Here is a 13,868-nt window from a genome sequence, read left to right as displayed (position 1 = left end):
AATGAACCACGGACTTGATGCTAAAAGGAGCAAAGCTCTGAACTCAAAAAAGGACTGCAACACTATTTCCTTCTGCTGATATTCCAAGTGTCACCTTCACAAGTCCTAGTGCATCCCTCTGACTTAATTATTCATCTCTGTTGACCCTGGATAAGGTGTCTGGAGGAAATGTGAATGGTTGGGAAACAGGTTCTTAGCACAGGACCAGCCCATCATACAAGCCTGGAAAAGGAAAGAAGCCATGAATTCCTACTGGGAGGCAGCAGCTCCCAGAACTAGGCGTATATTTTAAATTCTCCCTTTTCTGTGTGTTGCAGTCAGGGGAAATCAATGTCACTGACCTAATAGGTAGAAAGCAAAAAGTTGTTTTGCTTATTCAGCTACAAATAAGCTAGATGCTAGCAGGTCAGCTCCAGTTTGGGACTTATGTCATGTACAACACAAATTAAACTCATGTTTGGAAGAAACTTCAGTGGTAGCTGCCCAGAAGTGTGCTCAGCCTGATGGAGTAGTAGAAGGGGGGAGGGAATGGAGCCAAATTCCCTACAACAGCCTGAGTTACAGTGGGTAAGATTTGTTGCTGGAGTAAATTCACTGCTTTGGCTTCAAAACTTGCCAAAAGGACAGAAAAGGGTGGGACAGGAGGTGTTGAATGGTTTCTGTTGCCACCACAGCAGGCATGAGACCACAGGAAGAAGAATAGCCATGGTCTTTGTAACCATGAGGAGGCAGCTTAATGAAATGCTTGTGGGCCAGATGAAAATTAACTTCTCACAGTGGCTGGCTGTGAAAAGGCCCCTCCTAACTCATCTCTAGGGTCACAGTGTCCTGGGTTCATGTCCTGCTGAGAACAGTCCAGGGGCACATGGGGAATGTGTGGTGTGAGAAACTGCACCCCCTCCACCCCAGGGATGTGCAGCAGTGGGGGAGTAACTCTGGTCTGTGTTACTCTGTGTTCCTCCTTTGCAGACAAGTGTTTGCTCTGGATGATTTTTGTTTTGGAATACAGAAAATGAAGCATTTATGTTGTGATATAAAAAAGGCAAGGATGAAGAAATAAGATACCTGCACTGAATGCAACTCTCTGGCTTTGCCATTTCAAGGCATTAATATTTTACCTCTGTGTGTGCATTTATGAAGATCTTCCTACGCAGGGAGTTTACTCACAGCCCTGTCCTGCTCACTGAGAACGTGGTTTTCTCCCAGATTTGCCCTTATGTCATTGCACTGCAATGCTGAAGGTTCTGAGCAGCCTTTTAGGTTTCTTGTGTCCAGCCTTATTTGAACATAAATGTAAAACCAAGCACTGTGACTGCAAACTGGCCATGACACAGCCTGGGGAGCCAGCAGATGGCATGGGGAGCAGTCAGGGCATGTCTGTGCTGTGACACAGGCTAAGAGAAGGGTTACAGTGCTCTGCAGCAGCTGAAGATGCTCTGTGCTGAAAGCTTCATCCTCAGCATTGCAGTCAGGCTGGGAGGTGATGAGCCAAGGAACACTCATTCCTTGGCTACCTGGAGACATGCAGCATTTCTCCTGATGCTGTTATTGGAGATCTTAATTAGCATCCCCAAGAAGTTCACAGTTATTCCTAAATGATGGACAGCACTGGCCAATTTCTGATGTGAACTTTCAAGCAAAGAAAAAAGATGTTTGACTGGGGCTGCAAACTTGGCAAAAAAAAATAAAAATTCTCTTTCTCCATACTCTTCTTATCCCTCACATTCTTCATTTGTGTGCCTATCACATCCAGGCATTGATTATCTTGTGCAGCCTGCTCCTCTGGCTGGCTTGGGAGAGGGGAGCAACAGCTCTGAGCACTGAAGGCGTTCAGGAGCTCTGCAATTTTCACAAAGGCATTTTAGTCCCAAGAGGGAAATGACACAAGGCAGGAAGAGAATAACTGGAGTGATCAGAGTAGTTCAATTTGATAATGCTGAAATGAAATTCTGCTTAGTGACCTCGCAAGGAGACAAGGAAACAGAAGATCATTTGAGGCCTTCCCTTCCCAGGATCCCATAGCCCTGACATCTCCTGCTGAAAGCAGAGGAGCTGGAGGCAGTGCTGAGCAGGAGGGATGGAGCCTCTCAGGACACCCAATAGATTTTCCCTCCTGACTCAGTGGTTCTGTCAGAGCAGCCTCTGCACTGAACAGTCTTGGGGAGAGATTTCTCCTTTGATAAATTTACATTTTGCTGATGGAAAAAAACCAGGGTAGAGACTGGTCTCGTTTAGAAGGGGATTCTGGGACCCCACCTGGGCAGCAGAGCACGAGGGGCTTTTATTAGCATTGAGTTAATTCACTAGAATGGGAATGAACAAATATTTTGAAGGCAACCTGCCTTGCCAAGGAGCACTACAACAGACTGTAAAAAACCCAAGCACAGCCCTAGGGAGGGTTAATAGCTAAATAACCAGTTTGAAGCCTGTGTAAAACCACACCTGGCTGAGGAGAGGAGTCTGTATCAGAGAAGGGCAGGCACCTGGTGCTTAGTAAGTGTGAGGATCTTTATACTGGAATCCAAAGCAGAAAGCTTTTCTGTGTCTTCCTACAAAAAGTGGGGAATATGTATCTTTCTGAGCCAGTAGAGCTGCTGGGATGTGAGCTGCAGCCAGCATCCAGAATTGTAAATGTAGGTATTTAGTAGAGAGGTTTTGTTTTGCAGCTTCAGGGGGTTTTGTCCCTGTATTTGAGTTGCACAGTCCTATTTCACGGATTCTTCTTGCTGTTTTTTCTTTTCCCTCTCCATTACTGAAAGGACAAACTCCAGCCACAGACAGCTGCAGGTCTAACACTGAGATGGCAGCAGACTGAGTTGTTGTGAAAACCTTTTCATTTTGTGTTGCGTGACTGGTTAGGTGCTTATCATCTCTGTGGGACTGATGGTTGGGTTTCACAATGACTGACTGCAGGAAATTTTGCTCAAAACCTAACTTTTGCTATGGGCTTTGTGCATTGAACCTCGTCTCTTTTGCTGATTTCGGAGTGAGTGGGACCAGTGTTACCCAAGTTCTCCATCAGAATCTCTGCTGTTCTGGGCTTTGTGGGTCTTGATTGAATTTCTTGGTCTGCTTTGCAGGGTGCTTTGTTTTCTCGTTGGAAATGTCATGTGCAGATGTCTCTGAAGAAGCACTTAACATTTGGACAGTTGCAGCCTTCAGCTTCTCCTGTCCTCAGGAGATGCTGGGAACCCAGCTGTGGCTGTGCTGCAGCTGGCTGGAGGGTCACATTTGCTTTGCTCTTTTCAGATGAGATAACTATGGCATGAAAGCAGCAGAAAATAAATTTGCATATTTACACTGTGTCTACAGGAGGCTGTGCTGGCTCTTCTGTGATTTTTTCTTTCTTTTTCGGTCCCTTCTTTGCTGTGTGTGGGTCCTTTTTAAAAGAAGAGTCTAGAAAAGCTCATCCTGAGTCCAGCTGATAGCATTGCTAGGTGATGATATAAAAATATCTTCCTTCTTCTCCCTGTGCTTCCACTGAGTACAAGATGCTCCCAGCTCCCTGAGCCAGTGGAAGGCCATAAAACTGCAGCTTCCACTGAAGAGGGAGCAAGGGCATCACTTAATTTCAAGTTTGCTGTAATAGCAGGGAATTTGTTAATGAAATGCTCAGATAATCCTATCAGTTGCCTCATCCCCCAAAGAAAAGCCAAAGCTGGTGCAGTTTATTTATTTAAAACCCAGAACCTGTTCCCGAGGTGCCTGACTTCTGTTTGTTTGGAATGAAGACTTTCTACATTTGCTATAGATTTCATAACCTGGTATAGCTGTGGAGTTGTTCATGCTTTTGAACAGCAAAAAGGGTTTTAAGAGCTTGTGTTTGGGGGTTGTTTGGTGTTTGCCAGAAAAATAATTGGAGAGAGTGGCTGCATCTTGCACCTGTCCCTGGGAATCCCTTGCTGTTGGATGCATTACTGCAGTGATGCTTTGGGACAGGAGGAGTCTGCACTCATCTGGCTCTTGGGGTTGGTTCTCTCTTCCCTTTGGAGCACTGGCTGGGTTCACAGGGATGTGTTCCCAGTCCCAGCCTCCCTTGTCCTTAGAGCTCCAGGCAAGTGAGGCTGGATATGAGCTCTGAGCTGCAATCCAACACAAATGTCCAATCAATTATGTGCACCACTAGAGGCTTTTATGTTGGTCTCCAGCTCTGCAGGATGCTTAAAGGAGTTACTTCCCTTGCTCTAAATCAGCTCTGCCTTAGGAAATCAGTTTGGTGGATGACTTTGCCTTTTAATTCATTTTTTTTTTAAATTCCCCCTAACCTTGCAGCAGTTTTCAGACCTCCATTTCTTGCCTTGTTCATTTTGAACCTTTGTGGGGCAGATAGCAGCTTTCTGCCCAGTCTGGGGAGTTTGTGCCTTCTCTTGGCTGCAACTCATTTTCTTTCCTTCTGAGGTTTGTGGACCCAGCTTTCTTCATCAAATACCTGGGTTTTTTTTCTATTTTTCTGTATTTTTTCTCTTCCTTTACATTCCACGAGGCCTCAAGCCATAAGTGAGCACTCTCCCTGTAATTTCTTTAATCCTCTGCATGGTGAGCTTGTGGTTTACACTAATTTGTGATATTCAGGCAGTGTAAACTTAGAAGGGAGCAGTGGTACTTTCTGTAGGAAGTATCAGCCCACTGTGGAGATATTTTAAAGCCTTCTCTAACTGCATGTGGGGTACCCTTAAAACCCTGTGACTTCTCCTGCAGGAATTAGTGTAACAATAATGAAACATAAGATGATGTAGTACTCAGGCCTGAACCTGATCAGGTTTAGAGTGCCAAATGATGGGGGTTTAAAACATAATTTTCATTCTCTTTTTGGCCAGTGAAGCAGCTGGGGGAGTTTTGCCATCATCAGTCCCAGGGGTCAGTGACAGGCTATGGCTTTCTTTATGGTAAAACACTGATTTTCCCCTCTCCATTTTGCAAGCTGCCTCTGATGTTTGACCACTTGTTCCACTTGAATTCAGAATAGTCAGGTCTGGCTCAAAAGCCCTTCAAGGTAGGACAGTGTGTTCTTCCCAGAAAGAAAGTTCTTCCCAGCTCTGTTGGGGAGCTGACACTGCCTGTTTGTCCTGCTGCATCCTCAACCAGCGGGGAGGGCCTGGCTGCTCTGCAGAGTAAATCCCAGGTTACAAATCCCCAGGACCTCTCCAGCTTGCTGAGATCTCCTCTTCAGCTGTGTCAGTACCTGTGTTTCTTGTGTTGCTGCTGGTGTTTACGAGCAGAACTGCTGCTCCCGCGCAGGAGCGTTAGATCAGGCTGTGTGCGATGCTGCGGCAGCCTGACATCTGGGCTGGCTTGCCAGAGCTGCCTCGGATGTTTCTAGACAAAGCAATGTTCCCACAGGGTGTTCCTAGGTTCCCATGGGATTTTTTTTTCTTTTTTTTCCATGGAAGATTGCCTATGAAATGAGTGGCATCTGGAGATGATAGCGAGTCCCTGCAGCGTGTCTTGGAGGTGAACTGCATCTCTCTTGTGCTAGTCTGTGCTAATTTTATGGAGCATCCTGCTTACAGGGACCATGTGGCATCTTTGGCTGCTCCAGTGCATCTCGCAGTGTGGAGCAGATGCACTGAAAAGCATGTCAATGGAATGTGCTCTGTACACTGCACAGATCCTTTGTGGGATTGTCCTGCTCCCTTGCACTCTGGATTGGTGCATAGGAACAGAATTTATTGCTTGTAATGCCAAAGGAGGTAACCAATAATCAGTAAATTAGGTGCAGATGTGTATTTCAGTGGAAGTTCTTCCTCTTTTGCTTTATATACAAATGAATCCACGCCACGCTCCTCACCTGTGAGCTCTGACAAATTCTGCAGAGCAGAGAGGAAATCTGTTTCCTTGTGCTTGGACAGAATAACAGCTTTTGTTTCCTCCTCCACTACCAGAACTGAACTGTCCCAACCCAAATATTTCCAGCAGAATGATGTAGTGTCAGAAGAGACTTATAACCTGAGCTGTATGGCTGTGGCTCTCCTCTGACAGTGGTGTGCATGCCAAGTAATTTGTTCAAGTCAAGGGGTGTGATCTATATGCAAAGCCTAAAACTTCCTGCCTGAATGCACAAAACGCCTGAAGCTGGAGCCTTGCATTCTTCATTCAGCATTTTTCTAGAAAAAGAATTACCAGAGGGTAATTAAACACCATATTTCTGGATTATCTTTACTTAGCACAGCAGTAAGGCACAATACCTCCAGAGTTTTCCTTTGCTGTTCACTGGTTATGTCACAACCAATCTTTAATAGTTTTCAGATGGAGCAATTATCTCCTGTTCTAGTGATCCTCTGCTCCTAGTGCCTTGCCAATTAGATACAGCCTTTAGCCATGCTCACTAATTTTGTATGAAGTGAGCCTTAACTCGGAAATATTGGCTTTGATTTTCGACTAAAAATCATTGTCTACCAGAAATATGTCTCCAAGAAAACAATAATCTTTAATCTAATAATTCTCTTAATCTTTGGGAATCTGAAATCCTGGTGCAAACTGAATTTGAGTTCAGCTGATTTCCCTTCTCTTTGAATCCAGATTAATTTTGGATTTATGCCCACTTAAACACAAAGTATGTGTAACTGTCGCTGAGTTTGCAGCCTTAGGCAAATCTTCAGAAAAGGATTATTTGTTTTGCTTTCTGACCCTTGTCCTTTGCCCATGGAGTGTTTTCATAAGATGCAGACGGAGACTGTGTGATCTTCAGCTACATGAAATGAGTCTTGTGTGTTGACCATTAATTGACTCAAACTTTGAGCGCGTTTGGGAGCACTGAGTGTTTTCCCCTGGTCACTCTGAGGAGGAGGGTGATGCTGCATTTTCTGGGAGCACAGCGAGGCTGAGCCAGTAGCTGAGCAGCTGTGCTGTGATTTTTACTTACCATAGTTGTTTCTGCAATCGAACCAAAGCTGTTGATGAAAATGTTGCAGCTGACGTTCACTGGTGGGCCTGCATGACAAACACAGATTGGATCAGCAGTTCAGTGTGTGCTCGTGAAACAAAGGATTTCCACTCGGTGCAGTTAAAACCTGCTGTGGGAATGAGTGACTGAGGGGTAGCAGGGGAGTAAGGCCTGGCTCTGGTCTTGGTTTTGACACCAGACAGTGCTTGTGCTCTGCCTCTGTTCCCCTGTTTGGTAGAGTGTTTATAGATCTCTGCTGGGAACTGTTCAGATGAACAGGAGTAGACCAGAGGCAGCCAGGACAGTTTCTAGGTATCTTGACCTGGCTACATGGGTGCCAATCTCACCTTGAACGTGATAGCAAAGTATCCCAGAAAGGAGCTGAGAGACAATTGACTTTTATTTAGAGCTGTACTTATGAAATAAGTTCACTGTTCCTGAGCTAGGATGATGTGCTCCCATCAGAGCCAGAGCAGCAGAGTGAGCTGTAGGGATCAGGCTGGCTAAAGCAGCAAATACCCCACCTGCTGATGGTGGTGTTGGGGAGCTGGCACTGCCTGCTTGACCCTCTGCATCCTCAAACAGCAGGGAGGGACTGGCTGCTCAGCAGAGTAAATCCCAGCTTACAAATCCCAAAGACCTTTCAGTGTCCTGAGATCTCCTTTTCAGCTGTTTCAGTACCTGAGTTTCTTGTGTTGCTGTCGGTGTTTCCAAGCAGAATTGCCTGTAAGCCCCAAACCCCAGGGGATGATCCTGATTCAGTCTGTCAGGGCTCACAGCTGGCTAGGAGAATTCAGGGCTCTGCCAGCAGGAATTCTCTGGCTGTCCTGTTTGGGCAGAAGGTAATCCTGGTGTCTGGGCCATGCCTCTCCTGGGCTTGATTCGCTTTCAGACCAAAGCTTTGGTTGCCCTGCTCACACTGGAGAAGTTAAGGGGTCACTAAAGGAAAGGAGGGAGGGTTAAGGGATGAAAAGATTGTGGTTTGAGGGCATGGGGGTCAGTCTGTTCCTGTGGTACTGATTCCCAGAGTTGTGACTGGAAGGGTTTCACAACATTGCCTGCAAAATCTGAGGCAGAAATGCTGCATTTACACAGGGGGAGATGCTGAGAGCTGCAGCTCAGCACAAACCAAAACGCTGGGGAATGTTTTGGAACCAGGGCACACCTGGTGCCTGGCAAACCTGTGCCTTTCCCACACATAATGAGAAGGTTTTTTGCAGAGGGTTGGAGCAAAAGGGGCCTCTGCTCTGGGGGCTGCCAAAAGCTGCTGTGGGCACTGCCCAGGATGTGGTGGGGAGAGCAGCCCAGGCAGAGAGCAGAGACACTGCCCCAGGGACCAAGGTCCCCTTTCACACCGGAGTTAATCTCATATCATCCCTGTGACAGATGCTTCTGGGAAGATAATATCTGTGCAAGTAGAGAGTGTGGATTTTCAGATTATTCCCCCATTTTTTATGGAGTCAGGGATGGTGTCTGCATTTCAAACACTGCCTGGTGGCTCAGTCTGCTGGGGGAGTGATGTTCCTGCTAAGGTCACATCTGCAGTCTGGCAGTTGCTGCAGCATGAAATACTGGTGGGGAGGAATGGCTTTAACGAGAGCCTTGTGCCTCTAATCAGTGCAAACTTCCTCCTGTGTGGAAATTAATGGATTTTCCTGATTACTGAGGAACATTTGGAGCTTGGTTTTCTCCTCTTCATTTCCCTTTCCTCCTCTCCTACTTTGGCCTCCTCTGAGAGTTTGTGCCTGTCCCCTGCAGTGATGCTCTCTGCTGGGGTTTTCTTGGTGTGAGTCCCAGGCAATCTGAGCAGGCTGCTGTCTAACCAGCCCCCAGACAGCCACTGCCAGCTCAGCAGCATCTCACACTGCTCAGTCTGTGCAGCTTTCTCCACACTGTTAAACACTGGCATGGGTTGAGCTATCAGACACAAAAATGGCATCTTTTTTTTTTCCTGCTGCCTTCACCAACTCCTCTTATCCAGAAGTTTATCTATAAGCTGAAAGCACACAATTATCAATCTTTAGTGCTTGTTTCTTCTCTTCTGTTGAACTCAGGGGAATTGTTTTTCTGTTCTGGATCCGTTCATGAGCCACATAAAAGGTCCTGGAACATGTGATTCCCCTCCCAAGTGTAAGGAAAACTGAGCAGATCTCCTGGGTGGCTGCACCAGCTTGTGACTCTGACAGGTCTGGAATATTTTGGTCCCCCCATTCCTGACCCAGTGCTGACATGAATCTGAGTGTGGGGTGGATTTGTGAAGGTTCCTTGGGGCAGCCCAGCTCTTGTTGAGGCACTGAGCCCTTCTCAGTGTGTCTAAGGTGAGCCATGAGCTCCCTGCAGGATTCGGTGCTTTTTGGTATTTTTTAGCATGTGAGAGGCTCTAGAAAATTCGCTGTCTGCCACTGAAGTATTCCTCCTCTCTGCTGGGATGCAGCTGTGAAGGAATGGAGTTTTCCAGCAGCAGGGATAAGGGCACAGCCTGGGTGAGAGGTCTCCTGCCCAATGCCTGCCAGGTTCCTCCCTGTCCCTGCCCGAGCTCCTGACTTCATCCTCCAGCTTAAAACCCAAATACTTCTTTGTTCTCAGAATGTGAATTCACAGCTAAGTCCCAACTTTACAGCATTTATGGAAAAGCTGCAATCTTCTATTCATTAATCTTCCCTTCCCCAAAAATCAATCTGATATGGATCTTTAGTATTATTTTCATTTAGATCTAAGCAATTAAAATGTCCTTATGAGTTACTGCAGTTAATTTAAATTATGTGCTTTGAGAGCTACAACCCCAAGCTCTGTAAAACACCTCCAATGCTTCCCATGTAAATTGGAGCCTGATTTATGTGTGGAAGGCTAAGCCAGCAAAACTGCCCTGAGGGGAAGGTGTAGTTCATTGAAATAAAACTGAAATTAAATTATCTCAAATAAAAATGCAATACAGCTGCCTTCAGCAGGAAGTGAATGTATACATTTCATTAAATATTAAAGTTTAATTTGTGTGTGTGCATAATTTAGAGGTAGGCAGGTTAACAGGGTGGTATTTTAACTCCTTGTGATTTGGGTAAGAACAGCAGTGTCCTCTTGCTTGCTTGGTTACTGGGACACAGGCTTCCCACCTTTCTTTGAACTTAAAAGCCCAGCACAGAGTTTATTGTTCAAAGCTGGGTGCCAGGTGCTGTCACCAGTGATTAATGGGTCCTGGAGTCCTGTCAGCCCTGCCAGTGGCTCTGGGGGAGAGGGAACTGGTTGCAGGAAAGAAAAGAAGTGAACAAAAAGAGCTTTGGAGATGGCTGGGCAGTGGCTGAGAGGGGCAGGTCATGCTTTATCTGTGGGTGTGATTTGAGGCCAAAGAGCCTTGGGAAAGTGAGCTCAGTTAAAAAAGAAAACAAAAAAAAAGTCATAGAATGGTTTAAATTGGAGGGGTCCTGAAAGACTCTTTGGTTCAATCCTCTCTGCCATGTGCAGGGACATTTTCCATTAGACCAGGCTGAAAAAACCATCCAAAAACACCATGGCAAAACCCCACACCTCACTTGCTAGAAGAGGAGTTTTGAGGAGAAAAGAGGTTTCGTTGCCTCTGCCAGGGCCTGATTCAGTGCTGCTTGGCTGCCACGGAATATGGGCTAGACTGGAAAACTGGGTGGGAAAAACAGAGCAGTGCTGGGCTTAGAGCCCCTTTAGTGTGGGGGACAGGGATGGGTTCAGGCTGCCCTTGGCATCTTGTGAATTTCTTTGGAGCTGATGGGAGAGGCTGCTCTTGGCTGCAGTGGCTGTAAGGGGGAAACATTGCCTGCCCCTGGCAGGGCTCATGGGCAGTGACTTCAGGGGAAAGGCAGCTTGGGGATTTTATCTCACCCTCTAAAGGTGTTCAGGTCCCTGCCAATCACTGCTTGGTTTGACAGGATCCTCGAGCCCTGTATTGAAGCAGGGACTGGGGGGCCCTCTGTTTACAGCATGTGAAGTTCTTACAAGGTTGTTTCCACTCTGAGCAGACATTTGCTGATGTCTTTCCAGACATCTATAGGGATCCATGTGCCAAATATTGTTATGATACATACTTTGTAAGAACATAAATATTCGTATTTCATATTGCGTTAAGAAGATATTAATGAGGATTGTATGAACTTTTCAGTCCTGAAATGAAAAAAAACCCTCTTTTTTTGCATACCTTTAAAATTCGGTCTGATCCTGGCATCGTATCCTGAAGTTCGCCCCATCAACTTATCCAAGAAATCAGAAGGAGACATGGGTTTGGGGGCAGATCGAGCTGCTGCTTCAGCTTCCTTGGAGGCTGCCAGGCTGTGCAAGTAGAAATAAAGAGGAGGTTTCAGTGTGTATCCCCTGCTGGGGAGGGCTTGGGGTCCAGAAACAGAGCAGTCAGCATCTTATTCCTGCTGAGGCAGGATGGATACCCATGTGAATTCCTAATGAGGCTGGTCTCAGCTAATTTGTTTGCCCAGCCCAAACATCTCCAAATACAGAATCCCAGCTGCCACCAAAGTAGAAGAGAGATGATGAGCAGTGAAAATCCTTTTGTGAGTTTAGGTATAGCTCCTTGGTGTGCCACTAAATTACAAATGTGAACTCTGGCGCTGAGCTCCACAGGTAAAATACACTCTGAGATTAGCCTTGGGCAGCAATTACTGCTTAATTACAGGGCAAATAGCAAGGAGCATATTCAGTACTCTGACAGTATGATTTTCCAAAAGGCAGGTAGGATCAGAGACATCTGGAGTTTGAGGTTTAAATGAGCATCATGTGATGGTACAGCTTGTGCAGAGCCTTTGGGGCTGTAGGGGAGAGGGGTGATTCTCCTGATCAGTCCAACCCTTGCTATTGGTACCTGCAATGCAGGGTCTGAGCTCAACACAGAACTGGAGTGTCTGGAGTGTGATCCTGAAACTTTACTCATGATGGGTTGAAGACGAGAGGAAATGGAATCTTTCTGGGACCTGTATGGAATCCGGGCCAGAAAGAGTGAAACCACAAATTTACCTGTAGAAGACAAAAACCTGGGCCTGGCAATTCCCCTTCTGACTCGATGGGAGTCTGCAAGATGTGCAGGGTGATGATTTGGGCTTGTGAAGTCTGTTGCTGCCATCTACACTGCAGCAAGTGACCCTTGGTGTTAGGTGCTCATCCTCAGCTTTGCAGGAAGGTTTGACTTCCCAGACAGGAACAGACACTATTCAGTACCCTCCCTCTGGTTTCCACTTGAACACCAGTCTGTTTCCAGGCTGCAAGTGTTGAGGAAAATTGCCTAGATTATCCAAACAATCCCCCAAATCACCTCTGCAATGTGCTTAGGGTGAGCCTGTGGGTTCAGGTGCCTGGTGCTGGGTAAAGCCTGGGCAGCATTGCAGTGCAAATGTACAATGAGCCAAAGGAACCTGCTCAGGAGAAAGTGAGGCCATTGCTTCACACTCTGCAAAACTCCTGGTTTATTTTTTTTAAAATATAAAGGCTGTGTGGGAACAGTGAGGAGCCCCTGACAGAGCAGCAGGGAGGTCTAAGGATGTTTACAACAGGCACATGCCATTTGGCTACAGATGTCCTTACAAATGACACCAGAGTCCTCTAACAGCATGAGGACCTCACCCTGGGAAGCTTTGCAGTAGCCAGACCTGGGGGAGTAGTGCTGAGTACTGACACAAGATCTTTTGGGAAGAATTTGGGACTGTAACTCTGCATGGTATTGATGTGATCCCATCCCCAAAGATGAACTCTTCCAATACCAGCTTGAGCTGAAACCCCAGAGACATGTTATCTTGACAAAGCATTTGAAATACTTGATTCCTTAGAACTTTAAGAAATCACAGGGGATTGAGCAGTGCTTGGGTGCATAATTTCAAAATCAGGAATCTGGAAACCTGCATTGCATTGACTTTCTTTCCTGGTGTCAGCAGCGATGGCTTGCAGAGCCTTGGTTTTCAATCCTGCAAACTCACAACTGCAGTCTGGCTCCACTTGCAAGTTACAGCAGAACTCTCTTTGGATTTTTTTCTTTTTTGGATTTTTTTTTTCTTTGCTGGATTTTTAACTGTTAAAAATAGTTGAACTTGTAGTGAAGAGGGGAGATTAATTCCAGATCACTTCTAGTGAGAGCCTAAACCCAGGATTTTATTCACTCCTTTATGCACTCCCAGTCCACTCCCACACTGGACCATATCTGAACAGGCTGGTGCACTTCTTTCTCAGTGGTGACCTGACAAGGTGTGGATCTTGCTCTTGCTACAACCAAGTCCCTTTTCTTGTCTTGCCCCCATCTCTGCCCCAAGAAAATACACAAAGGAAAACCAAAGTGTTTCAGGGATAAATGGGGTTGTGGAATGGGTGATGGTTTTTAATTTAATTTGTTTTTAGAAGGAAAGCAACAGGGTGCAATTGATTTGCAAACGCAGAAGAAAGCTGGGAGTGGGAGGACAATCAATACTGGGCTTGACTACTGCATTCCAATGGAGTGTCTGCATGGCAATGAGTCCAGAGAAAAGATTTCAATTAAGCAGCAAATGACTTGGTAACCAAAGACTTCTGCCACTTCAGCAAGATGCCAGACAGTGCAATACACTGATTTCTTCTCATTAACTGTAGACTGGATGAAGTATATGGAAATGGAAAATGTGTGTGGGAGGGGAAAGGCAATACAAACCTAATAAGCATCTAATAATCTTTAAGTGGAAAAAGATAATTAGAAACTGCAATTCCCCTGGCATTTGTTTTAAAAAATGAGGTGGAAAAGCACAGAAATCGGTGCCCATCTTTCCCGTAAATTCAGTGTGAAAGCCTCTACTTGATATATTCACCCCACTTCCAACGAGTGAGTCTGTATTGCTTGGGTGCCATTTTCTGATCCTTTCTGCATCAAAGTTGCAAATAAATTAATTTCTTGGGTTCACTTCCTGCATGGAAATAAAATATTTGGATAACTGAAGCTCAGAAACCTCTGCCCTCTCACAGCCCCAGTGCCTTCTGCAGCTTCACGCCCGTGCCT

The 13,868-nt window shown here is 45.9% G+C and overlaps 1 protein-coding gene across 2 annotated transcripts in view; it reads right to left on the bottom strand.

Moving 5' to 3' along the window:
- The window catches only part of GLRA1 (glycine receptor alpha 1), a 36,476-nt gene that overhangs the window by 10,103 nt on the left and 12,505 nt on the right, over nt 1–13,868 (bottom strand). For both annotated transcript variants that reach the window (XM_033517769.1, XM_015642269.2), the window contains exons 2-3: nt 11,046–11,176; nt 6,863–6,930 (exon numbers count right to left, since the gene is read on the bottom strand). In XM_033517769.1, the coding sequence (XP_033373660.1) occupies nt 6,863–6,930; nt 11,046–11,176 (199 nt within the window). The remainder of the gene's footprint in view (nt 1–6,862; nt 6,931–11,045; nt 11,177–13,868) is intronic.

Source organism: Parus major, chromosome 13, assembly GCF_001522545.3.
Source record: "Parus major isolate Abel chromosome 13, Parus_major1.1, whole genome shotgun sequence".
Classification (NCBI taxonomy): Eukaryota; Metazoa; Chordata; class Aves; order Passeriformes; family Paridae; genus Parus; species Parus major.
This window is presented reverse-complemented; position numbering and strand designations above follow the sequence as displayed.